The sequence below is a fragment of the Anabrus simplex genome, chromosome 3 (genome assembly GCF_040414725.1).
Source record: "Anabrus simplex isolate iqAnaSimp1 chromosome 3, ASM4041472v1, whole genome shotgun sequence".
Taxonomy (NCBI): Eukaryota; Metazoa; Arthropoda; class Insecta; order Orthoptera; family Tettigoniidae; genus Anabrus; species Anabrus simplex.
The window spans coordinates 272332713-272358056 of NC_090267.1; the positions used below are offsets into that span (position 1 = coordinate 272332713).

The window sequence follows — 25344 nt, forward strand, 5'->3', positions numbered from 1 at the left end:
TGGCCTGCGTGAATTACGTCTTAAATTCATTACACTCAAATTAATTTTACATTCCACAAATTATTCCAATTATTTTATTAGCCTATATAAAACACTTTGAACTATTCTAACTTTAAAACCGGGCCGATGACCTTCGATGTTAGGCCCCTTTAAACAACAAGCATCATCATCATAACTTTAAAACCTGAATTTAATCTATATATTTAAATTTTATAAAGGAAATGTGTCTTCTTTCTAAAATTATTTACTTACATACAAACCAACGGCTTTTTAAAGAAAAATAAAAACAGCCCGATTCTTATTTGGCTTGATAAGTTCAATTATGAGTTAACTGTATTTGCATAATGTGCTGTTTTAAAACTCATAATCTCGAAAACTGTAATATTTAATTTGTAAACAATTATTTTTTAGAGGAACAGGAAAACGAGGAGGGAGTGGGAGGCGGCTAAATATTGTTTGCCCAGGGCGCTAACTACTTGAAATCGGGGCCTGACTACGTCCTTACACTCGGAGCTACTTTTGCGAATAGGAGGCGGCCCTCCGGTTAATCTCCGGAGCTCCGTAACTGCTTTGTCTCTGTCGGTAGTACCGGAGATCACCGGAGGAGCGCTGTAATCGTATTATCCGATTCAATCAACAGGAGGTCCGCTTCCTCTTCACAGCGCTAGTATACTATTTGGTACAAATCATAACGCACAAGACATAGAACCCTTGTTAAACGTGACTGGACGATAACACATGAGTCCAACCACACCTTTCAAGAAGAAGAAGAAGAACCCTTGTTAAACAACGTGCTCGTTGGTTTGTCAGTTACTGACGAAAACAGATATCTAGGAAAACAACTGTGTTCGAAATAGTGTGAACGTCAGATCTCGGTGACTGAGAGCATGGTAAACAAATGGTTGACAGTGTATGAATTCGAGTACCAAATTGCGAGACTGGTCTTTCTGGTTGAACGATAAAAGTCCATTGTTAAGAGACCAAGTTCATTAAAATGAATTCTAAAACAGGAACGGAACCTGTAGATCCCATACGAGAAGAGAGAGCGGGAAAAGTGAGAGAGGTTGGATCCCAAGCAATTTGGAGCCTGTCTTCGTGTAAACCAGGTATGGCAAGCAGTTTCATTGTCACTTTCATTATCATCTTAAGGAATCTACAGTGTTTTAAGAAGTGTTGCATCCTCGTATTCTGCATGCTCCTGCAGATCATTCACGAATTGTACAGTGCCACACTTAAAACTGGTAGATGCAAGAAAATCTCAATTTCTCCGTATCAGGTTTTGATCTGTGAGCTAGAGAATACAGCGTATTTAACTTAACTTCTTTGTTGTCCTGTGTTCCTGACCTGAGAGAAATTTCTCTGATGGTGCTGACAACTCTGAGGTATGATCAGATTTGTTCTCCTGCAAGGTTTGTCGGTAGGTGTGTTCGGTGAACTTAGCTTATGTAAAACTCTCAAACAGTAAGTGCAACTGGACACCCATCTTGACCAATAGTGGTATTTAAATGAATGTATCCTACAGTAATACACATTAACAATATCTTTTTTTTTTCTTTGTCACGTAAATGAATATACATTGAACAAAAGCAGTTTTGTATGTATGTATAGTACGCGAACCTTTTCTTGATCCCAAGTTCCCATTCGGCACTATGGAGCAAAGGATCGAGAAAAGGTTCGCGTACTATATGTATGTATGTATGTCTAACCCTTGTCCCGTTTCTCTATGGTGTCTGGTATGAAGTGAGATGAATCTTTGTAGCAAGTTCTACGACCTGATGCCCTTCCTGACGTCAACCTCATTAGATGAGTTTAATTAAATGAATGGCGTGATATATTATAGTAGGAAGGGAGAGGATGAAACACTGTTCCAGCACATACCCTGTTCTGGTTGAATAGCATGAAGGGTTCTGTTCAACGCTTTACGTCTCCATCCAACGGACAAATTGCCATCATCAGAGTCATATGCCTTCACTCCATATAAGCACTGCAGAGAGGTTTGTAATTGAATCCAGACTTTCGGCATGCAATCTAGTGATAAGAATTGTATACCAACACCTCTCTTACCCTGCCAGCAAACATTCTGATGGTGACATTTTTTCAAACAATGGGACTCAAACTGGCTAACCACGGTGTCAGAGCATATAGACTTGACGTGCTAATGATCATGGCCTCCAGGCGGGCTCCAACTATGCAGCTAGCAATGGTAAATTAATATACTTGTATCAACTTTCAATTATTAATTAATTAATGCACACATCATGGATAACTGCAGGTATAATTCCTCGAGGAAGAATGGCTCTTTTGCAGGCTCACATGTAAGTCGTGGCAAGGCGTACTTTGAAAGACACAATGCTTTCGTAGGATAGGTGGGCTTGAATTTTTGACTTCAGGCTGTGTCCATTAATGACTTGTGAGGGTGTAATATAGTCTGTCATTCATAGCCATGGCAGCTGTGACCACTTACTCTCGTTTATACTTAAAAAATACGGGCCCAGGTATTTGAATTGATCCACCTTCTGTATCATCTTCCCATTGGTGGTAAGGTCATCCCTAGAAGATACTCCTCCTCTCTTTCTGATCATCACGGTGTTGTCCTCGTTCATACAGAGATCAGATTTTTCTGCCCTCATGGATAGATGGTTGCAAGCTAGTTGCACAGCTGTTCGTGCAATTGGAGACCAGTACCTATCATATCATTGGCCCATGCATATAAACTGACTTCTTCCATGGTAATTTTCTGTAAAACATCCATTGTGGCTCTATTAACACATTGAAGACTGAGCAGGTGAAATTAGAGCTTGCACTGTGGACTGAGCATTTTAGTGTGTTTTCACTTTTTTATACAAAAATAACTAATAACATTACTTACAGTCACAAACCTGTTTTGGATTCAGCAACATTTGAGGTACGCATGAATACCTTGTTTTTCAAAACTGGAGAAAAACCACTAACTTTTATAAATAAATTTAAAAAATGTTTTTTCTATTTTCAATGTTTTTTTTTAAATTTCACAATGTACTGTATATTAAAAACATGAAAAGTTATGTAGTCACACACACCATACATTTATGAAACAACATACATACTAATCATTGACAAATTAAAAAATTATATTAATTGTCAAAATTAGCTCTAGTTGTCGGCTGTGCAAGACCTTGTGGCTATGGAAAATTTATAATGTCCAATAACGGACCATTTATATTGGTATTATGAAGCTGCCTTGGTAGTACCAACTTAATATCATAATAGAATTAGGTTCCGATGATTCGCTGCTATCTGGTACTTTGTTAATGTACTACAAGCACTGCAGAATGTGTTCCAACACTCTGCTAACGTTTGTAGTATGTTGAAGTGGATATATAAACACTACAACTCAACGCCATACAGCATATGCCGCTTGACCTCCACAGAACATTACCATCGAAGCATTGCGTACGTCGCTCATTTTCAAAGTGTTAAATAGGGAAGGGCTTATTGGGATCACCCTGCAAGACCCCATTTGTCTACATTATATGGCTTAATGTATCTAGCTAGTTGTCTATTTTAATGTAGTTGCAGGATAGAATATTTCTAATAGTGTTTGTAAGAATGCATCCTTCCAATCAGATTTTCAAGTTAAGTTGCTTTCTGTCTGTTAATGAGGTCAAGAGCCTTACTTAAGTAGTGTGTACAGTGCTTTGTGGATGTCATTTTCGAGGCATTTCACTATGTGTAAGGGTTGAATGCCCTTCCCTAAAGCCAAATTGTGATTCTGGTATTTTTTCATCAAGTAAGTTTGTCAGTCTGTTAGTAAGAATCTTAGTAAATATTTTGAAATGCGTGCATTCCAGTGCAATTCGTCTATAGGCATTAGGGTCACTGTGGCCACTTTCGTTTATGCTTCCGAAACTATTTTTGTTTATGGTAAGTCTGTACTTAAGAGGGGGTGAACAGGAGTGACAAAAGGGGTGAATTTTTAAAATGAGAATATCTATATAAATAAATTCGTAATAACCGTGTGGCTGTACATTGACTATTTTGGCAAAATTTCCCTACAGTTTTCCATTTCAGGTGTAATAATGACCATCTGCATATTTTTAAGCTTTGGTGTCTGTTTGTCTGAGTTCTTATAACTTGAAAACTACTGGATATGAAGGGTACACGGGAAAAAGGGGGAATGTCATATTTTCTACAAACTTGAGATAATTTAGTTTGAAAGTTTAAACCTTTAATACTGTCTACAATATTACATGTAGGGCCTACATAAAGTATTATATCATGTAAGGTTAGCCTAATGTATTGGTATTGTACATAGGTAATAATGAAAATGTAGAATTAAGTTTTATAATTGAAAAAAAATGGAAAATAAAGTAAATACACATTTGTCACAAAAATAAAGGGGAATGTCAGTCTTATGAACACATTATCATTGGAAATAAAGAGGAATGTCACTTTTAACAAAAGCTAACAAATAACATTATTACCCTGTCAATAGTGAGGAAGTGTATCAAAGAAGGATCTTCCTTCTGATCCAAAAAATGATGCAAGGGCGTGCAGATCAGAAAATGTTGCTGCAGAGATGGGATGTAAATCTGAAATAGAAATAAATTACAAATTTAAAATGTCAGTATTCCCAGCATGTTTGCGAATATAGAGAAACATCTTGTACACTAACTCTTGTACTTACATTCATAAGATGACTGGAAGAACGAACTCACTAACTGGTGTTTCTGGGAAGTGTGGAGTTGATCTTGGAGCATTTACAACAGGACTTTCCCAATGGCGATTGTAACTGTCTCTGTATTCCTTGAATCGTGGATGCTCAATGGAGATGACAAGTTTCCTTATAGGTCTAGTTTTAAAAGGGAAAACTTCTGCCATTTCATGGACGTACTAGGGGAGAAGACATATTTAATACTTTCGTTAAATTCACCAAAGAGTGTTACTTACCACTGTCAAAGCTTGTCGCTATAAAAAAAGGTGGGGCACCGTCTATGACTGGTAGAAATAATGGATTTCTTTCTCTTTGTGCTAAGGATGAGTCATTACCAAAATTTCTTTCTTATCATTGTATTATTCACCAAGAAGCTTTATGCTCATAGGTTTTAAAGTTCGATCATGTCATGAACATTGTAACTCATGTCGTGAATTGTATAAGATCGTCATCGATTGTTCAGAAATATTTTAAGTACGTCAGATTCGGAGTATGGTGACGTCATCCTTCATGCAGACGCAAGGTGGCTTAGTAGGGGGAAAACACTTGAACGGTTTTGCTGCCTGTTGGATGAGATACAAGACTTGATGAAATAATCTCCTGGGAAATATTATCACGATCTTGATGATATATCTTGGCTAATCGAATTAGCATTCTTGGCAGACATCTCCTCAAAATTAAATGAGTTAAATCTCGAATTGCAAGGAAAAGATCATAATATTACAGGTATGATAAGTATTGTCAATGCATTTGCAAAGAAACTTAAGGTATGGATTGTCCATTTAAATAGAAATTCCCTTTCACATTTTCCAAATTTTAAATCTATGGCAGATACAGTAAATGGGGGCAAGTGTGATTTTTCATCTCTTTCTAAACTTGAAACTCTTGGGTCCGAATTTGGTAGCAGATTTAGCCAGTTTTCAATGCTTGAAACAGTGATCATGTTTGTCAATAATCCCTTCGCTTCTGTTGACGTTTGTGAGCTTGGAGGGAGGGTGTGTGAAATATTCAAAAATTATAATCCTGAAGAATTAGAAATGGAAATTTTAAGCCTTCAGTCAGACCTTTCTTTGAAATCCTCCTACGCAACATGTGGCAATTTCTGGACTCTGTGGACGGTAAAAAATATCCCATCACCCGCAGTGTTGCTCTGAAGATGCAATCTTGTTTTGGTTCAACCTATTTTTGTGAAGTCGCGTTTTCGACTATGAACATAATAAAAAAACAAATACTGATCCTGCCTGACAGACTCACACCTGGATGACGCGTTAAGAGCAGCTTGTTCCAGTTACACACCAGACTTTCCTCAACTTGCAGCGAGCATGCAGTGCCAGCTTTCACATTAATTATGTGAGGAAATATATTTTCAATTTTTAATTCTAGATTTATTATTATTATTATTATTATTATTATTATTATCATCATATAGTCTTTGTAGTACCGATAACAGTAGTCGAATTAGTGGAATCGTACCTGGCACCCCCATACCCTTAGTTATGTGAATGTGCTCGCGTAGAAACGAACATTGGACAGCCCTGCCATAGACAATGCTCCAATAACATGTTTTATTAATGTATTATTCACATTAAGTGTACAAATTTTTAGTAATTAGTCTACAATGCTAATCTTTTAGCTTCTCTTTTAATATTATGTAAAACTTTTTAAGGTTGTATTTTAGGCTGAAGATGCCCTAAATTAGGGGCGAAACGTCCCGAAAATATTAAGTTTAATATATTCATGTGGATGTAAGGTATTGAATGGGTGGTTTAATAAATACCTTCATTGTTTTCGAACTATAAACATTTTCAATATGGATCAATAATGAGGTTTATAACTTGTAACATACCACTTAGTCAAACAGCTCGTCTCCTTTCTCCCAAATCTTCCCAGCCCAAACTTTGCAACATTTTTGTAACACTACTCTTTTGTTGGAAATCGCCCAGAACAAATCACACTGCTTTTCTTTGGATTTTTTCCAGTTCTTGAATCAAGTAATCCTGGTGAGGGTCCCATACACTGGAACCATACTCTAGTTGGGGTCTTACCAGACACTTATATGCCCTCTCCTTTACATCCTTACTACAACCCCTAAATACCCTCATAACTAGAGACGAGAATTATAGGCACTAAAAACAGTTAAAATAGGCAGGCATATAGGCTCTTAAATTAGCCAAAATAGGCATGTAAATAGGCACTAACATGTAAAATAGGCATGAAAAAATACTTATAATTTAATAACACACTCAATTACTATAAAAGGAATTTACAACAAGCAACTTTTCCATGTTTTCCAGTAACAATCTTATTCTCCTGTCTGGCAAACTGTTTTGTACTGAGAGAAAGATCTCTCAACATCACAGGAAGTGATTGGACAAAACTTCAATGAAGCCACTTCATCTGGTTTTAGTTCAACTGCTTCATCTACCTTCCCTCGTAGCACCCTGACTAACCATCGCTTTCCATCATGGATTTTGCTGCAGGACTCTTATGGGACATTTTGCTGACAGCAGCTACCTTCCCAGAGGTTCGGTCAAAACTTCTGACTTCTTCCACAACCCAAAATGACACCACCAGCCGAAAGCCACTCTTCTCCAACTCGGTGACTGCTCCCGGTAGCTTGTTGAAGTTTGAAGGTGTTCTATTTTATGCTCTCACCATTGCAGTGCACAGGTCTATAGAAAATTGTTGTCGGTCACTGTTTACAGTGGACAAGTAGAAAAGCTGCGATGATACCGTTTTCTGTACTCGTGTCAAATGCATCGCAGTATTTCAATGTTGATCTATATGGTATCTTTTCACATTTGATCTTAAAAACAATAAAATTGACTTAAATTACAATGTTCCTAAATCTTAAATCTCTACAGGTGGGCTAATTGGCAATAATGCTTAGTATAATCATGCATTTGTTTCATAAAAAAAGAAAAGGCTATTAGAGGTGATGTTTCTAGAAGCACAAGACTTTAAAGTAGGAACAAAGGAATTCGTAATTTACATGGAAATATGTCCTAAAAAAATGTTCAGTTATAATCTGGCAGTTTCCTGTAGAGTTCTCCGGGTGAAAAAATAAAAAAAATGACGTGAAACGATACCTGAGTAGCGTAGAGGAGAGATCCTACCTATATTCTTGCCAGGGACTCATCAAGCTGCCCCTAGCAGTATTCTTACTTATATATGAGAATTAAAATGGAGGCACTAAAAATTTCGGATTTGTGAACATTTTATATGTTGCTGTTCGCCGGCTTTGGTCAGCCGGGTCAGCTGGCATGAAGACTATTTTCTGTTGGCTGCAATAGATCCTGCATCATGTGTGCCCACAAGACTGTCACCCTAGTTGAAAATTAGAACGCCGCGTGATTTGAAACTGTCGCGGTATGCACCCACGACCTAACTTTTTGTCACAATTTAGCAAGACTCTAGATGGGATGCTAGAGCTTACCCACCCCAGACTCTTTTTGCTTGCCCCTCCCCACCAGCACAACGGTTACTAACCGGACCTCACCAATCCAGACCAACGGTCTTTTCACTGGCCTGATCTTGTAAAGATAGTCTTTGCAGCCTTGTAAAACACGCTGTGACATCATCCAAGCTGTGCCATCCTGTATGTCTAGCCTCTGTTACATCGTCCTAGCGGCACCACATTCGATCTCCATCCTATGTTTCGCGAAGGCTTAGCAGAAGCGTAATAGAGTTTACTAGAGCCTACACATAGCGCTGGTGAAGGTTACTCACAATTTTTCAAAAATTTTATTTGTAGTCCGCGTCTGTGGTGTAGTAGTTGGCGTGATTAGCCGCCACCCACGGAGGCCCGGGTTCAATTCCTGGCTCTGCACGAAATTCGAAAAGTGGCACGTGGGCTGGAACGGGGTCCACTCGGCTTTGGGAGGTCAACTGAGTAGAGGTGGGTTCGATTCTAACCTCAGCCATCCTCGAAGTGGTGTTCCGTGGTTTCCCACTTCTCCAGATAAATGCCGGGACGTTATCTACGATAACTTAAGAACGCGGCCAATTCCTTCCCTCTTCTTTGCCTGTCCCTTCCAATCTTCCCATGCCTTCACAAGGCCCCTGTTTAGCACAGAAGGTTTGGGAGAGGTACTAGTCCTCCTCCCCAGTTGTATCACCTAACCAAAGTCTCACACTCCAGGACACTGCCCTTGAGACAGTAGAGGTGGGATCCTTCGCTGAGCCCGAGGGAAAAACCTACCCTAGAGGGTAAATAGATTAAGAAAGAAAGAAAGAAAATATTTCAGTTGTGAATCTCTATTTTCACAGGAAATGCATCAGAGTTCAAAAAACCAATTTTTAATTTTCATCCACTCTGTGACAAGAGACCACCGGGCGTTCTAACTCCTCGTTCAGTAATTAAATGATTATTTAAATTTTAGCAATATAAATTATTGAAAGTTCACAACTAATACAGCATTGTAACAACAACTTTCCACAATACATAATTTAATAGGCCTATAAAGCCTACAATGCAATGCGATCATAGTTCAGTCAAAAAAAGGATAAAAGGAACAAACGAACTTTCCTCCTTACAGCAAGCTTGGCAGAAGACTACCCTTCCATACGTAGTGAAATTGGGATCACCTGTGATCCACCGCTTCAGCCAGTAGGACTTCGACGATTTTTCTTTGCAATTAAGTTACAATTATTTTTTGCGTCTTTTTTTGTCTTATGGTGGCAATGGGGTGGGAAAGGCCTAGGAGTGGTAAGGAAGCGACCGTGGCATTAATTAAGGTACAGCCTTAATTGCCTGGTGTGAAAATGGGAAACCACAGAAAACCCTCGTCAGGGCTGCCGACAGTGGGGCTCGAACCCACTATCTCCCGGATGCAAGCTCACAGCTGCCCGCCCCTAAGCACACAGCCAACTCGTCTGGTGATTTTTCTTCGGGCATTGCCACAGACACACTACTTCTTCACAATAAATCACAACACGTTCTGAAGATAAAGCGTACGCGTATAACAGTTCACATCTAGAAGGAGGTATAAGGGGTATGGGTTGTGCAACGTAGTTCGACGTTGTCAAATTGTTCCTTGTTTCTCCTGATGGAAATTTCCCAAGAACTATTTCTGGTAACTTCCGAGAATTTCCATTTTTGTCCGTGGTGTAAATAGATCTTGAGAAATGAGAGGTAATTCTGTCGAGCACATCAGTTACTGGAAGAAAATCGGCTTCTGCTTCTTTAAAATAGATAAAGGCATCAAATAGGCAAATATACTCAAAATAGGCACAAACCCCTGAAATTGGCATTTGTAGGCACAATAAAACCAATGAAATCTAGCTTAAAGGACTCCAAAACGGATTTATTTCTCAAAAGCCTACGTTTCTGAACACAGGAGATATTACAGACATGAAAATTTGTGAATCTTTAAAAATGAAGAAACTCGTATCTCTTTGTTTTTAGGAAAATCCACTTGTGTGTGTGTGTGTGTGTGTGTGTGTGTGTGTGTGTGTGTGTGTGTGTGTGTGTGTGTGTGTGTGTGTGTGTGTGTGTGTGTGTGTGTGTGTGTGTGTGTGTGTGTGTGTGTGTGTGTGTGTGTGTGTGTGTGTGTGTGTGTGTGTGTGTGTGTGTGTGTGTGTGTGTGTGTGTGTGTGTGTGTGTGTGTGTGTGTGTGTGTGTGTGTGTGTGTGTGTGTGTGTGTGTGTGTGTGTGTGTGTGTGTGTGTGTGTGTGTGTGTGTGTGTGTGTGTGTGTGTGTGTGTGTGTGTGTGTGTGTGTGTGAAGAAGCAAAGAAAGTGTTGAATTCTTTTATGAGGTTACTTCTATATCAAATACTGAAAATGTTACAGACGTGAAAATTGGTATTTTTAATCTCTTTTAAAAATAAAGTAACACACATTTATGTTTTGGAAAAAGCACTTTAGGAGTGGGTCTTGTAAAAAGGATTGAAAAAGTGGTTGAAATCTTTTTATGAGGATACTTATACCTCAAAAACTGAAGTTGCAGACATGAAATTTGTATTTGGAATCTCCTTCAAAAGTAAAGAAACATGTATCCTTTTGTTTTTGGAAAATCCAATTGGGGGGGGGGATAAATGAATTGAAAAATGAGTTGAATTTGTTGTTTGAGGATATTTATATCTCGTTGATTAGGGGGTGAGGAATGATAAAAATATGCATTTAAACGAAACCATTTGAATTATGAAGTTAGCATTTCAAATGATATTCTAGGGGTTAAATAACAGAAGGTTAGAAACAAATTTAACCGCTCAGGTAGTTAAGTGGGGATTAAGATCCGAAAACAAATATATTCATTCCTTCCTCCAAAATGGTTAAAAATATTTCTCCCCTAAGGGGTTTAGATGATGGTTGACTCTCAGAAACACAATATCCATTCTTCCGAAACTGTTTCAAGCACAAAATTTTTTTTAATTAAGGGTGGTCTTCTATATCCTAGAGGTTAATAAATATTTAAAAACATTCACCCCTTGAAAATGTATTCATTCCTCCATTACTGTTCGACGTACAAAATCAAAATTTCACTGGTTAGTTTAAAACATTAAAATTCTTCCCTATGGGGTTCAAATGAGTGTTAGATCAGAAAATAAATAATCTTTCCCCCAAAACTGTTTGACATACGAACTGAGGGCATATTTGACAGGCTCAGCTGACAGTGAACAAAAACTTTGAATAATAACTCTCAGTTTAAAACCATAGCGGAGCTAGTTTTGGTATAAATTCAGTAACTGTCCTGGAGATAAAGTATACAATTTAAGAAGTGGATTCTTGTAAATCTTACCTCATATGACATGTAGGTGGGTTAGAAGTGTTCTATAGTTGGACAATATTTCTGATTAAGAAATTACAAAAGCTCAGTCCACCTATTCAATACAGTACATATAGACATTTAATAACAGTACATGTTTTGAACCCTAATTTGACCTTCTTCAGCTAAATAATCTTTGCAGAGTTAATAGCTGAAACAATGTATCAAAACTAAAGAGAATTAAGAATTTATAACCAGCATATTAAAATATTGGTCAACAAGTCCAAAAGAACACACACAGTCGAACCCCTTATTTTGAAACCAACAGTGAAGAATTTTCTACCCTCTTCACCTATTTTTGACAAGGATTTCCGTTAATAGTTTGTAGGATTGTCCTATCCCACCTAAGGAAATGAGTAAGGTGGGGGAAACAATGGAGCATCATCCTTTGTGCCTGCCGTAGTGTGCTCTGTTTATGGTAGTACAAAACTGTCACTGAACTTCTACCCTTCTTTTCTCCGGTCATTAATGGCAAAATAGCATAGGTCTTGGTATGTAAGGAAAAGACAAGAGCATGGTTAATAAGTGGTCTGGAATTTAGAGATAAGAGATTCTTCTACTGAATGTAATTGATGAATCAGAAATGAGGATGGTGTCTTGATTATAATTATTAAGCAATTTTTGGTTATTGTGTGAATCACCGTTCAATAGATTGGTGTAATATTATTATTATTATTATTATTATTATTATTATTATGATGATGATAGAGTTCTCTTTGAAGTTGATTCAGGGATTTTTTTCTTTCTATTTTGTAGGTTTCGGGGTCGATCAGTTACGGGATGATTGTATGGACACATACTGGCAGTCAGATGGTCAGTTACCTCACCTGGTTAATATTCAGTTTAGACGGAAGACTACTGTTCGTGACATCTGTATATTTACTGATTATAAGTTGGATGAAAGCTACACACCTAGCCGGTAAGTACACACACTCATACTTTCTCTCTGACTCGTGCTATCAGTCGGGAAGAACACTACTTTTATATGTTGCGGATATGACGTGTGCTGCATACTAGTGTATAATTAGGGTTGCTATACCTCTCCATTGTCTGCCTTTGTAACGGTTAGCACTATTAGCTGCTGTCCTCACTGGCCTAGGTTCGATTCCTGGTCCTGCCAAAAATTTAGGAATGGAAGAAAGGCTAGTATGTGGTTAAAATGGTGCATGCAGCTTGCCTCCATCAAGGGTGTGCCTGAAAAGAACTGTATCACCTCGAGACGAGGACACAAGTTTAATTTACTTACCTCTCCAATTGTCCGGGACAGTAGTGGATTACAGTTATCTGTCCCGAATGTAATTAAATTGACAATAAATACCAGGGTTTTTTATCCATTGGAACATTAATAAATGACCATACATTTTTGCACATATCTGTTGTATGTATTACTGTATATCAAAACAATGAAAGAATCTGAAGCCTTGGCCACCTATTTTAATATACAGGGTCTTTATTTTATGGCTGTGCAGTAGCACCTCTACTCAAGCCTCTGCATTTTGTTTTATTGACATTCGTCCCCTGGCCATACTCCGCGTTGTAAACAACACTAAACTCTTGCCAAAGTCAATAAGGTGAACTCATTTCAGTCTCACATATTTGCATTTCATCACCCTGCTCAGCATCTGGCCCAAGGCTACAGACAACTCGACTACCGGTGCTGCATGTAGTGAGGTCGCCGTACATCTGGTATTGTGCCTGCCTTGCACAGTTTTAAGTAAAGACCTTGTAAAATCTCAAAATTGATAGGCTTATTGTTTGTGAATCAGATGTTACTTTAATTTGATCCTACTGTACAACAAATGGTTAACAGTGGTTTGGCAGTTGTTGAAGTGTCAAGATGTTTGGTTTTGTGGTGTGTCGAGTGAGACAGTGGTTCTTTGGTTTTCAAAATAAAAATGTGTTTTGACTTTTGTAATAGCTTCTTAACAAAAGTAAAAGTTAAATGATAAAGTACATAATGTATTTCCCTACTTCAAGAGGTGTAAGGACAATGACAAACAGAAGTGTAATTCAGCATTTTCTATGGCTCATGATGGTAGGCCATGGTCCTTCAGGGCTGGTATGCTATGTGGGGGAGGAGGAAATAACACGACAGCTTAGCAGCCACTTGATTGGAGAATTTTGAGGAGTAGCCTCTCGAGGCCAAAACACTTCCTGTTTGACACAGGCAATATTACTATTTTTAAGGCTGAGGGTGGGGAGCTTTTGTTTTTAAGTTTTCAGGATTTAAATTATTTATAGGGTGTGGGATTACAATTACTATTTTTAAGACTGAGCGTGGGGAGCTTTTGTTTTTAAGTTTTCAGGATTTAAAATTATTTATAGGATGTGGGATTGCAAGTGATTATTTTAATTTTGACCGTATTGAAATTCAATATATTAAAATATTTACAATTAATTTATTGAGAACCACCTATTCAAAGTATTGAATAGGTGGTTCTCAATAAATCAATTGTAGACATTTTTAATAGGATGTGGGATGCCAATCACTTTCATTTACACATGTTTCACTCTTGTCCTTCCTAAAAATACTTCACCGGGCGAGTTGGACGTGTGGTTAGAGGCGCGCAGCTGTAAGCTTGCATCCAGGAGATAGTGGGTTCGAACCCCACTGTCGGCGGTCCTGAAGATGGTTTTCTGTGGTTTCCCATTTTCACACCAAGCAAATGCTGGAGCTGTATCTTAAGTCCATAGGCGCTTCCATTCCTAGACCTTTCCTATCTCATCATCACCATAAGACCTATCTGAGTTGGTGCGATGTAAAGCAAATGGTAAAAAAGCTTCTTACGTGTCTAGAATTTTGACCATTTTAATATGGCAATCCTGTGTATTAACATAATTTTCCTACATTTAACACCCTTTTTTGCATCTAAGGCACAGATACTGTTCAAATACTATATTTTATCACCCAGTTTTCTGCATTTCATGTGTACTTGGGTGGAAATGACAACACTTTTTAAAGCAACATGGATTCTTCACTTTTCCTATTACCAGCAGATCCAGTTTTTCTGGAATTTATAAGGACCTGTGGCATGCTTTATCTTAATAACTGAAGAGAAGGAAAATTGGGAATTGTGTTATAGGGGCCGATGACCTTCGATGTTAGGCCCCTTAAAACAACAAGCATCATCATCATCAGGAATTGTGTTATATAAGAGCAGAAGTTTCCATGGCCATTTGGCAAATGTCTGGGAGACACTCGAGACTGGAGGATTCCCAGCACGGAGAGAGCAGGTATATTATCATATTGTGAGAACCTCCCATTGAATTTTGTATGGAATAATCTTGATCTGAATCTTATGATATTGGCCACCTGATTGTCACATTATTTGAGGCGTCCAGAAGCAAAATGCTGTGAGTGCACCAGAACGTTTTTTTCAGGAAACACGAAAAAGTCTTACTTCCTTTGTCTCGCAGATATGCAAAATTCCTTTTCATTGTAGTTTTATATTCACTTACGGACTATTTTCATGACAATCTTTAAAATATTGGGGTTTTATTTTTTTAGTTATTACCTAAAATTGTTTGGATTCACCGAATTTTGCTCCTGTTTTCATGGATCTAGGTAGGTTTGCTTCTGTAGAGATATTGTCACAACGTAATTGACCGAGCTCGATAGCTGAAGTCGCTTAAGTGCGGCCAGTATCCAGTATTCGGGAGATAGTAGGTTCGAGCCCCACTGTCGGCAGCCCTGAAAATGGTTTTCCGTGGTTTCCCATTTTCACACCAGGCGAATGCTGGGGCTGTACCTTAATTAAGGCCACGGTTGATTCCTTCCCACTCCTAGCCCTTCCTTGTCCCATCGTCGCCATAAGACCTATCTGTGTCGGAGCGACATAAAGCAACTAGCAATAAATAAAATAAACAACGTAATTGGGAAGAAGATGCCTTAATGCTGGTTCAAATGGCAAAAGAAATTTATTGACTACAAGTAAATGTGATTACATAGTATATGACATCAAATGAAAGTCTGCAAGAAGTAAAAAGGCCGCAGCCTTGCAAGTCCTGTCCTGTTCCATCGAAATTACACAGGCAACTCATTGTCTTCTGGATGAATTTCAAACTCTGAGTCCTCCTCTGCATTGTTCACAGCTGTTTGAGAATCCATCAGATTCTTATAGAAAACAAGATCGTTGTCTTCCCATGTCTTCCCATGTCTCCCCGAAATGCTTTCTAAGCAGAAAATCAATGTCCCTAACTTTCACTTCCTTTAAGGCTCTTCCAACCTGGATAACATTCGGGTTCATAGACGAGTAGGCTCTCCCTTCACCAGCGTCCATTCTGTAGGCCACTTCACCTCTTACTAGTGCGTTTCCATGTTTACTCCTGGTGATCACAACCCTTTTTACAGAGTGCCACTGACCACAGGGCTTGACGACATCAGCAACTGCATCTTTCCAACACCAATTGACAACATCTGCTCCCAGCTGGAAAACTATTCCGTCATCCTTGTATACTTCATGGTACTCACTCGATAATATGACAGTAACTTTCGACCTGAAAACTTTTTCAATTCGACCAAAAATTCTATCGGGTGGTAGAAAAGAATGTCCAACCATTGGATAGAAGATCTTCTCCCGTTTCACACTGACAGGAGCCTCTTGTGTTAGCCAAAAGTACAGCATACCCAGCATTGTTTGGTTCTTGTTTTGCCCTACACAGCTGTCCGACATTAGGTGGATGGTGTAGATGTCATTCAAATCTGTTGATGTTAACCTGTGATGCACACAGGACACAATTTCATTAGATCCCTTTGCAAAATCGGTTTCTTTTCAAGTGTAAATAAATGCATTTCCCTGGTTTTTCCACGCACCTGATGGGCCTTGGCAGATCGTAAAATTGTACACATACATTTGGCGTGTAAAATAATCATTTTGATCTTGCAACTTAGGCAATGTAAGGTTTTTCTGGCAATCAAATGTGAAGGTTATTTCACCATTGTCCTCAACTTTCAGTTCATCATAAAAAGATTTTGCTTTAGCTTTGTGCACAAGCTCAGAACTAACAGCCATGGAGGAAAAAGCTTGTAAAATAGCATTATTCAAATGCAGGACACAGTGTGTATTAAGCTAGTTTTGCACCTGCAAACCACCTTAAGTAATGGCGCCTGGTCAGGATACACCAAGTTCTGCTTCTTTATGATGAAAATGGATTAACTCAGTTTTGCTTTGCAAACAGATGTGGATACACACACTTTTGCATCTGCAGGCTGTTTTCAGGGTGCAATTTAAAGCAGACGGAAGCAGTTTTGCTTGAGTTTTAAGGGTCTAATCAACAGACGACAGCATAGAGAACAAAATGGTGGCAACAACTCATTTTGGAGCAAAAGTGGATTTACTGCATTTTGCATCTGGACGCCTCATTTAGTCCATAGAACCCCGTGGAAATGGGGAACTCAATTTTGAGTGGTGGGGGAGTGCTATGCGGAGTTACGCCATTTTGTAGCTGAGGTGATGAAATGATCCAGAGATCCTTACTAAGCATCACTTGACTGGTGTATCTTGGGTGTGAAACACATACGTGCATGTTCAGAAAAATATTTGAGAAACTTATACACTAGAACCCCGTTAATCCGAAAGTCTGGTTAATCTGAACTGAAATATTCAATTTTAAAAAAATTCTCCTTATTGAAATGAAAGAACATATTATAGAATGAAGATTCACTTGCATTTTATTAGTCATATTTTACTAGAATAACTTAATTTAAACATAATTACACATCATAAACCATCAATCACTGGTCGTTTATCTTTACAAAGTCTATTAGTTTCTTTTGCCGTTGTGATTGGTACCTACTCGAAGATGCAGTGTTAAACCAGCGTCTCATAAACATCACATCAGTGAGTCACGTGTTCACGTTCTGCAGCGTGAGAGAGCAGCAGAACTATTAAATAAACATCACGAGCAGCTCTTCGCATCCCAGGCACAATGCAAAAGTGTAACCCGTTACCTATTTTAGCAGTTTTAGGAGACAAGTTTTGACCTATTTTTAGTTGTTTTCTCCTCTATGGGTTCTTAACTACCCTACTGTAATTTTATACAGTATTTCTTTAATGTAACTGCTAAAGAATGTACATTTCAAATTACAGTATGTACTGTACTGTATTGTAGAAACTATTTTCCCCAGACAGTTGGAGGCGCTGGCCTTCTGAGCCCAGCTTGGCAGGTTCGATCCTGGCTCAGTTCGATGGTACTTGCATGTGCTCAAATACGTCAGCCTTGTGTAAGTAGACTTACTGGTACGTAAAAGAACTCCTGCGGAAGAAAATCCCGGCACCTCGGCGTCTCCGGAAACCGCAAAAGTAGTCAGCGGGATGTAAAAACTATAACATTATTATTAGAAAATATTTTCCGGTGAATCCGAAATTTCGTCATCCGAACAGACTCCGGTCCCAGTTAGTTTGGATTAACGAGGCTCTACTGTATAAGCACGAATGCGGGAAACAAATATTTGAGAAACTTTCCAGGAAGATGTCAATAAAGGAAGTCGGGAACTGTGAGTAACATGAGACAAAATAATCGTGTCAGAATGTATAAACACTCGTTAAATTGGAGTGCAAAACAGTGTGACGTTAAAAGCCAAAAACAGAGTACAGGTGAATTGTGATATTTGTGAACGAAAAAACCTGTGTGTGTCTGTTCCCAGTAATTAGTTGTGAATACGTGAAGGACTCAGTGCCATGAACTGTCGTGGGAGTAACAAGATTCTGAACCAGAACTCCGTGGGATTTGATGCAAGGAAGGAGCAGTACTAAACACCATGGATGCCCCGGAGGTCAAATGGAGGCGTGGAGAGGGCTAGAAAAGCTGAGTACCTAATTTGCATATTATTGAATGGTCATGTGGCTTGATTTTCTGAATTTTGTAAATATTAAATGATAGTATGCCAAAACGTTGGTGACAACAAAAGGAAAGTATATGGGGAGATTCCAAGGAGGAACTTCAGGATCAGATTAATGCATGAACAGTAACAGCTAAAGGGAACGGCCCAAGATTCATTCAGGAAAAAGGTGAAGTGTTGATTATGCAGAGAAATCATCAACCTGAAGGTTACATTTAAACAACTCAAGATGTCCAACAAATTCAAATATCTAGGAAGCATGACATCAGCAACAGGCTCCATTCAAGAGGAACTTACCAGCAGGATTCAAGCTGGAGGAACATTCTATAGAGTTGTCAGAGACCTAATATTGAACCCAAAAGTACCATAGAAATGCAAGCGAGCGATTTATCTGACTTATTACATGGCAATTTTGATATATGGGAGTGAGACCTGGACCATGATGAAAAATGATGAAGCAAGGATTCAGGCAGCTGAAATAAGATTCATCCGAGCGATGGTTGGCAAGATTCCATTTTCTTTCTTCTGTACTTCTTTTCCATTTTTATCTATCACAACATCTTCCCTCATGTCTTTCTTCGTACTCTTGACCATTCCATACAGTACTTTTTATTTCCTTTGCTATCTTCTTCCATCATGTTTCTCCACTTTTCCTTCCATTTTTTCTCCTCTGTTATGACCTTTTTAGCTTCTTCATTTTTGGTCTTATATTCCTGTCTTGTCTCTATTGTCCTCTGTTGAAACCACACTCTAAAAGCTTTATGCTTGTCCCCCAACTGCCACTTTGACTCTTAAAAGGAAATGGGGACGTGACGGTAGCAGTGGGAGTGAGGATAACAGTGATGAAATTAGTTGCCAAGCTTGCCTGTAACTGATACCGGACAACTGTAAAATTCTTTAGCATGTGCGGAAGTAGCTACCCATTGGGTTGAACCTTCTCCATCAACATCTGAACAAGTGTCTGCCTCTGTAGTCAATCCCGAAACTGAAGAGAAAGATGGCTGCCTTGAAAATGACCTGGGGTGATATGTAGGATAATCTTTCCAGCTAATGGTGGAAAAGAAGGAGGATTTGTTAAAAAGTCTGTGGACTTTGCCTAAGGCTTCGGCCACAGTGCAGGCGGCGAGCAGCGCGTTGCCGCTGTCGAAAAGTTGAAGAGTGGGGAGGAGAGAGCGCCTGTGTGGACATCTAGCGAGAGTCAGTAAGCGGCGCGGTGTCTTCCCTGCACGAGGTGATTAAATAATGGCAGTTTCAGAGGTTTCTCGTTTGTCTCTGCTTTTAGAATTTTTAAAAATCTAAACTGAAGAATTCGACGCAGGACTAAGAGAGAATTTCGTAATCATCCAGTAGGTAAATAAATAACGTGAAATGCGTGGGGAATTTTATCATTTATATGGAGAACTGAATTGATTTCCTGCTAAGATTTTTCAAATATATAACTTCTATGTCCATTCAAACGTTTGACTTCTGTGTAAAACTTAAAGCGCGATTGCAGAAGCAAGTCACCAACTTCCAGAGACCCATAAAAGTCCGATGTAATGAAGAACACAAGTTTTCATATTGGCAATATATGACAAAGGATAATAATATTAAACAATAACATTAGGACGTAAAATAATAATAATAATAATAATAATAATAATAATAATAATAATAATAATAATATGATGCATTAAAGACAATATTGTTTATGTCCATAACCGTGATTAATTTTTAACTGAATTTATCTGGTACATTTAAGATCGTTCCAATCTCTTTCCAGGCTTCCCTTGTCGCTGTTAGGTTTTCGAAGTTGTTCTCTCTGTCGTTCCATAGGAAAGTTCAGGTTTGAACTTCAGAAATTAACACTTTCATCTCCTCTCCTGTTAACTCACGAACAGTCATTGCGAGCGGCGCAGCTGAAATCTCAAACAGGAGTGAGCGGCTGGCGGCAGGCAGCGTTGTCCTTGAGCCAACTTCCCCTCCAAAATGATGCGCCGCTGACACTATGGCCACATGCATTTGCTAACGCAGGTTTGAGTCTCATCTTTGCCGCCACACAACGCAACGCTCCGCTCGCCGCCTGCACTGTGGCCGAAGCCTAACAATTACAATTTTGCAATTGATGCAAGCCATTTGTGAAGAAAATTGAACTATGCCTGGTTAGATCATTACGAACCATGGGCTAATGTACTCCAAGCGACTGAAGGGTGCTCTCTGCATCACTTTGTTTTATTCTCTCCTGCCATTGGGACTGTTCAGGAATTTTTAGGATCATTCATAATTAGGCCATTCACAAAGTTCAAGAAAATGCACAAGGACTGCCGGAATCAAGTTGCCACCAACATTCACAAAACTGCAGCAGTTTCTACGAAGGCTTTCCTCGAAGATATGCCTGTAGATATTAAAGTGCAAACTTAGAAAAAAAATCGAAGAAAACAAGCAAATATTATCGATTATTTCCTGTGTAATTTTCTGCGACACACATGATATGCCTCTTTGAGGAAAAGAAGCGAACGAAGGGGTTTTCTTTGATATGCTGAATTTACGAGTGGACTCTAGTGACCAAAAATTGAAGGATCACCTAGAGAAATGTCTTCGGAATGCCATGTACATGTCACCAAAAATACAAAATGAACTGATAGGTTTATGTGGCTACCTGTGTAATTTTCTGCGACACACATGATATGCCTCTTTGAGGAAAAGAAGCGAACGAAGGGGTTTTCTTTGATCTGCTGAATTTACGAGTGGACTCTAGTGACCAAAAATTGAAGGATCACCTAGAGAAATGTCTTCGGAAAGCCATGTACATGTCACCAAAAATACAAAATGAACTGATAGGTTTATGTGGCAAAGTTATTAGGGAGAGTGTAACAAATGATGCCAAGAAAGCAACTACTTGCGCAGTCTTAGCTGACAAAACAGCCGACTTATCTGGGAAAGAACAGCTATCTGTCAGCTTATGTTTCTACGATGGAAACCTAGGGAATATCCGAGAAGAATTCACAGGTTTTGTGGAACTAAAAACCCAAGATGCCCCATCAATTGCGGAAGCAATTGACAATTTTTTGGTTAGATGTAATTTTCCACCAGAAAAATGTGTAGGACTTGGTTTTGATGGCTGCTCTACAATGGCAGGCGAAGGGGGTGGCGTACAAGCAATTTTAAGGGGAAAAATATTCTCAAGCATTATTTTTCCACTGCTCCAACCACAAAATGAATCTTCTGGTCATAGATACAAATAATGTACTGGAAATCAGAAACACATTGCTACTGTAAAGGATACCATAAACTTCAAGGAATCGACTGCTCGTAGAAATCTAGGTCCCAATTTTTCACGAATGTGAGAGATTAGATGGTCTGAAAAATAAAATAAAAAGCATTTGAATATTTGCACAAAATTTCCTCCAGCTTGTCAACACACTGGAGCAACTATCTATCAAATGAAACTTCGCCACAAGAAAATCAGTGTATCAGCTGCATTCATCGGTTACAAAATCTTCATTCATCGTAGCCCTATCTACAATGGCAAAATACTCGGCCATATTGGAGCCAGTTGTTAATGCCCTGCAAGCAAAGAGCATGGATTTGGTCAAAGTGGGAGCACATTGCCAGAATCATCTACGTACTTTAGAAAAACTGAAGATCTAGATTGAGTCACTGACAAAATACTTCAGAAAGCACAAGACATCGCCATGGAATTTGAAATACGAAGTTCTGTTCCGCAGCTTGCTCAAAAGCAGGCACACAGGAGCAATCCGTCATCAGACTGTGATAATAACAACTGGAAGCGTCCATTAATTACACCATTTCAACATCGTTTATTAAATTTTGTCAAGAACATGCCCCATCTTTTGCCTTGACAACTGCATCCTCTATACATGCTCAAAATAAGTATAGTGACTTAAAACAAAATGCAGAATCTTTTATAAAGTTTTATAAATTGGATGATTTCACTGCAGAGCTGGACCTACGGTACAATTTATGGAAGAAAAGTAATTTGTCAGCTGAAAGAAGATACCGTATTTACGCAAATAATCTCTACACCCTAATTTTAGGAAGGATCATTTTGAAGAAAGTGAAATGAACGAAAATTCCTCTCATCGAAGAAGTAAAGTAGGCATTAAGAAACATTTCATATAACTTCGCGAGGTCCACGTGGTCTTTACGCAAATATGAACCTGTAAATTTACGGATATAGCTGCTTTGCCTGAACATATTTGAGATGATAAAAATACACTATCACTGCTATAAAATATATTTGGCATGAAAATTAGGAAGTAGGCGTAGGTATTTCATTAATCTGAACTTGCAATACACTTGATTCCCTGTAGATCAGAAGATTTGTTGTCTCTTGCATCACTAGAATCCTCTCTTAAATTACTTACAAATTCATCACACTCCACATCTAAAACACTTTTCACACGTGGTCTCTTTTTACTCGAATATTAACACGACCGGTGGTTGATAATTCTCTTCGTGAAATGTAAACACTCGAAACTGACACACCGGCGAACACTGAGGTTAGATTTGCGATACAGTGAAACCTCGTTAATTTTAAATCTTTGGGATGCAAAAATCTGATTTCGAATTAACTGCCAACTTGTGCTTCAGAAATGCCAACACTTGCCGTGTCACAAAATATTGAAGACCCGTTACTGCAAGCAACTAACATTGATTCATAGTTTAAACCTTTCAAATGCCATGGATTAAAATATTTCTAAAAAGTATCCAACAAGGTGCATTTACACTATTCAAATAATGCACCTGGATAACTCAGTGGCAAGTATAACCTCACGCAACGAAAGAAAAAAGAAACGTGGTTCAAAGACGAGGACAAATTATGCTGGCTTCCCTGTGCAAGTGCTTTATTGTTTGGATTACTGTTCTGTTTGCATTTTTGGATGTCTTGTACTTGCACAGAAAGTACCAGACGCCCTTAAAACATCGTGGCTTATCGAGCTTTCCTATGACGAGGTGAGGAAGTTTCTTGCTTCCGTCTGCATTGCAACACAGTACAGTGACCCATCTCCTTTAAAAACTTGCATTTTGGCTAGGCATAGAAAAAACAATGCAGTTTCATTGGCTTTGATAGTATTGTTCGGTGCGTACAAATTGATTATAATTATGAGCACGTTTTTTTGCCAACTGTCGGCATCGGCAGTGTTTGCTGATTTTGCTTCTCCGCATACTGCCTGTTACGTGATATTGTGGCGTTCTTTAAGACGCTGAATACAAAATAATTATGATTTCACATGAACTTAACAACTATGAAACACACTCTCGACACACTGAAGTGAAAGAAAGTGCACGTTCCGGAAGAGTCATTCTATTGTGACACGGAGAAATTTTGAATAACTTACCCAGTAAAATACTATTTAAAAAATGTAAATGCAATTTGAAATTAAAAGTCTGAATTGTTTTCCGTTTAAATATGACATATGAAGCCAGTTTTTCATCTGTGGTTACACAAAGCGTAACTGTTCATCCAACATTGAAAACTTGCCAAACTTGACGCGAATAAAACCTGTGAATACCATTTTAGTAATTACTGTAATTGTATAATCATTAGTTATTGATGCAATAAAATAATGGAATTTTAAATTTTAGTATTGAAAACCCTGTAATATTATTTGGCGGTACAGTGAAAATGTGAATTTTGGTTTTGTAGTTGTACACCAGTCTAATAGTTTGTGAACCTCTGAAATAGTGTATATTAAAAGATGTGAAATATTAGACATTTGAAAGAAAAATGCACTTATAGTTCAATTCTTATGACTTTCGACTTGACATTTGAGCGCTGCCTTTTGGCGGAGGCTAACTGAATTGATAAACAGCCAGTCATAGGTAGCTGATAGCTCCGATAGAGCATGTTAGACTCTAGTTCCGGTTACCAGTATTGTTGATCTGTTGTTTACTGTAACCACATGCTGTCAGCTGTGTGTTGTATTGTGCTCAGTTCATTTGGTCATTCCTGACAATGCACCAACAATGGCGGGTAGAAATAATGAGTTGATTGAGTGATTCAAGGAGCACAGTATTTTGGTTAGTGATGACATGAGGAAGGGGGGGATCTCATGCATCTTGTGAAACAAAACAAGCCCTGGTACCCAGTTTATGTGGTGGATGAAATAGCCAGGAGGCTTGGGCATAAAGTTGTTGGCCTTCCACCATACCTTTGCCATTTTAACACCATAGAATTGATTTGGGTCCAATTGAAGGATTATGTAGCTGTGAATAACCGACTCTTCACAGTTTCGGAAGTTGAAAGACTTCTTTGGGAAGCCGTAGGCTGTTTAAGTGCAGGTTTTGAGAGACAATCTGAGGTGAGTGATGCTTGGAAGAGGAAAAGTATCACATCATAAGTTATGAGTTTCATTATGGTCCGTATTGACAACTGATCACTATCAAAGGATAGAGAAGGGTCCACCTATTCAATGCCATAAGCTTGTATATTCTCTTATAAAACTGGGACTAGTATCGGCCCCTTATATATTGGGTCATCTTCAGCCATGCTCCAATTGGAAGACATACGTACACATATAACCAGTAATAAATTAAACACTTTGGTATGCTACAATTTACACTCTTAATTTAGAACATTGATGAAGTCCGAACAACATATCCAAACTTGAAACTAAATGACATGTCAAAACTGCTGTGGTTGATGCCGAACTATGTTGTCACTCCTACAGCAGTCAAATGTTCCTGAGTTGATCTCGGAGTTGGCACTTCATCAGTGTTCTAAATTAAGATTGTAAATTGTAGCATACCAAAGTGTTCAATTTATTATTGGTTATATGTGTGCATGTCTTCAAATTGTAACGTGGCTGAAGATGACCCAATATATATGGGGTTGAAACTAGTCCCGGTTTTTTTTATAAGAAATTATACTAGCTTATGGTATTGAATAGGTGGACCCTTCTCTACCCTTTTGATAGTGGAAAGTATCACAGACAATTACCAGTATGTTGAAGACGTTATAATCTCGTTACGGTCAAGTGAGAGTAAAACCTCAACAAACGGTGACAATGCTTATAGTGACTCAGAAATAAGTGGTGTA

General features: G+C 38.6%; 1 protein-coding gene across 1 annotated transcript in view; it reads left to right on the plus strand.

The window, feature by feature from the left end:
- Positions 1-778: 778 nt before the first annotated feature.
- APC10 (anaphase-promoting complex subunit 10) overlaps positions 779-25344 on the plus strand; it is a 54487-nt gene continuing 29921 nt past the window's right edge. Inside the window, exons 1-2 of the mRNA XM_067144349.2 lie at positions 779-1106; positions 12218-12380. Of these exons, the coding sequence (XP_067000450.1) occupies positions 995-1106; positions 12218-12380 (275 nt within the window). The 5' untranslated portion in view covers positions 779-994. The remainder of the gene's footprint in view (positions 1107-12217; positions 12381-25344) is intronic.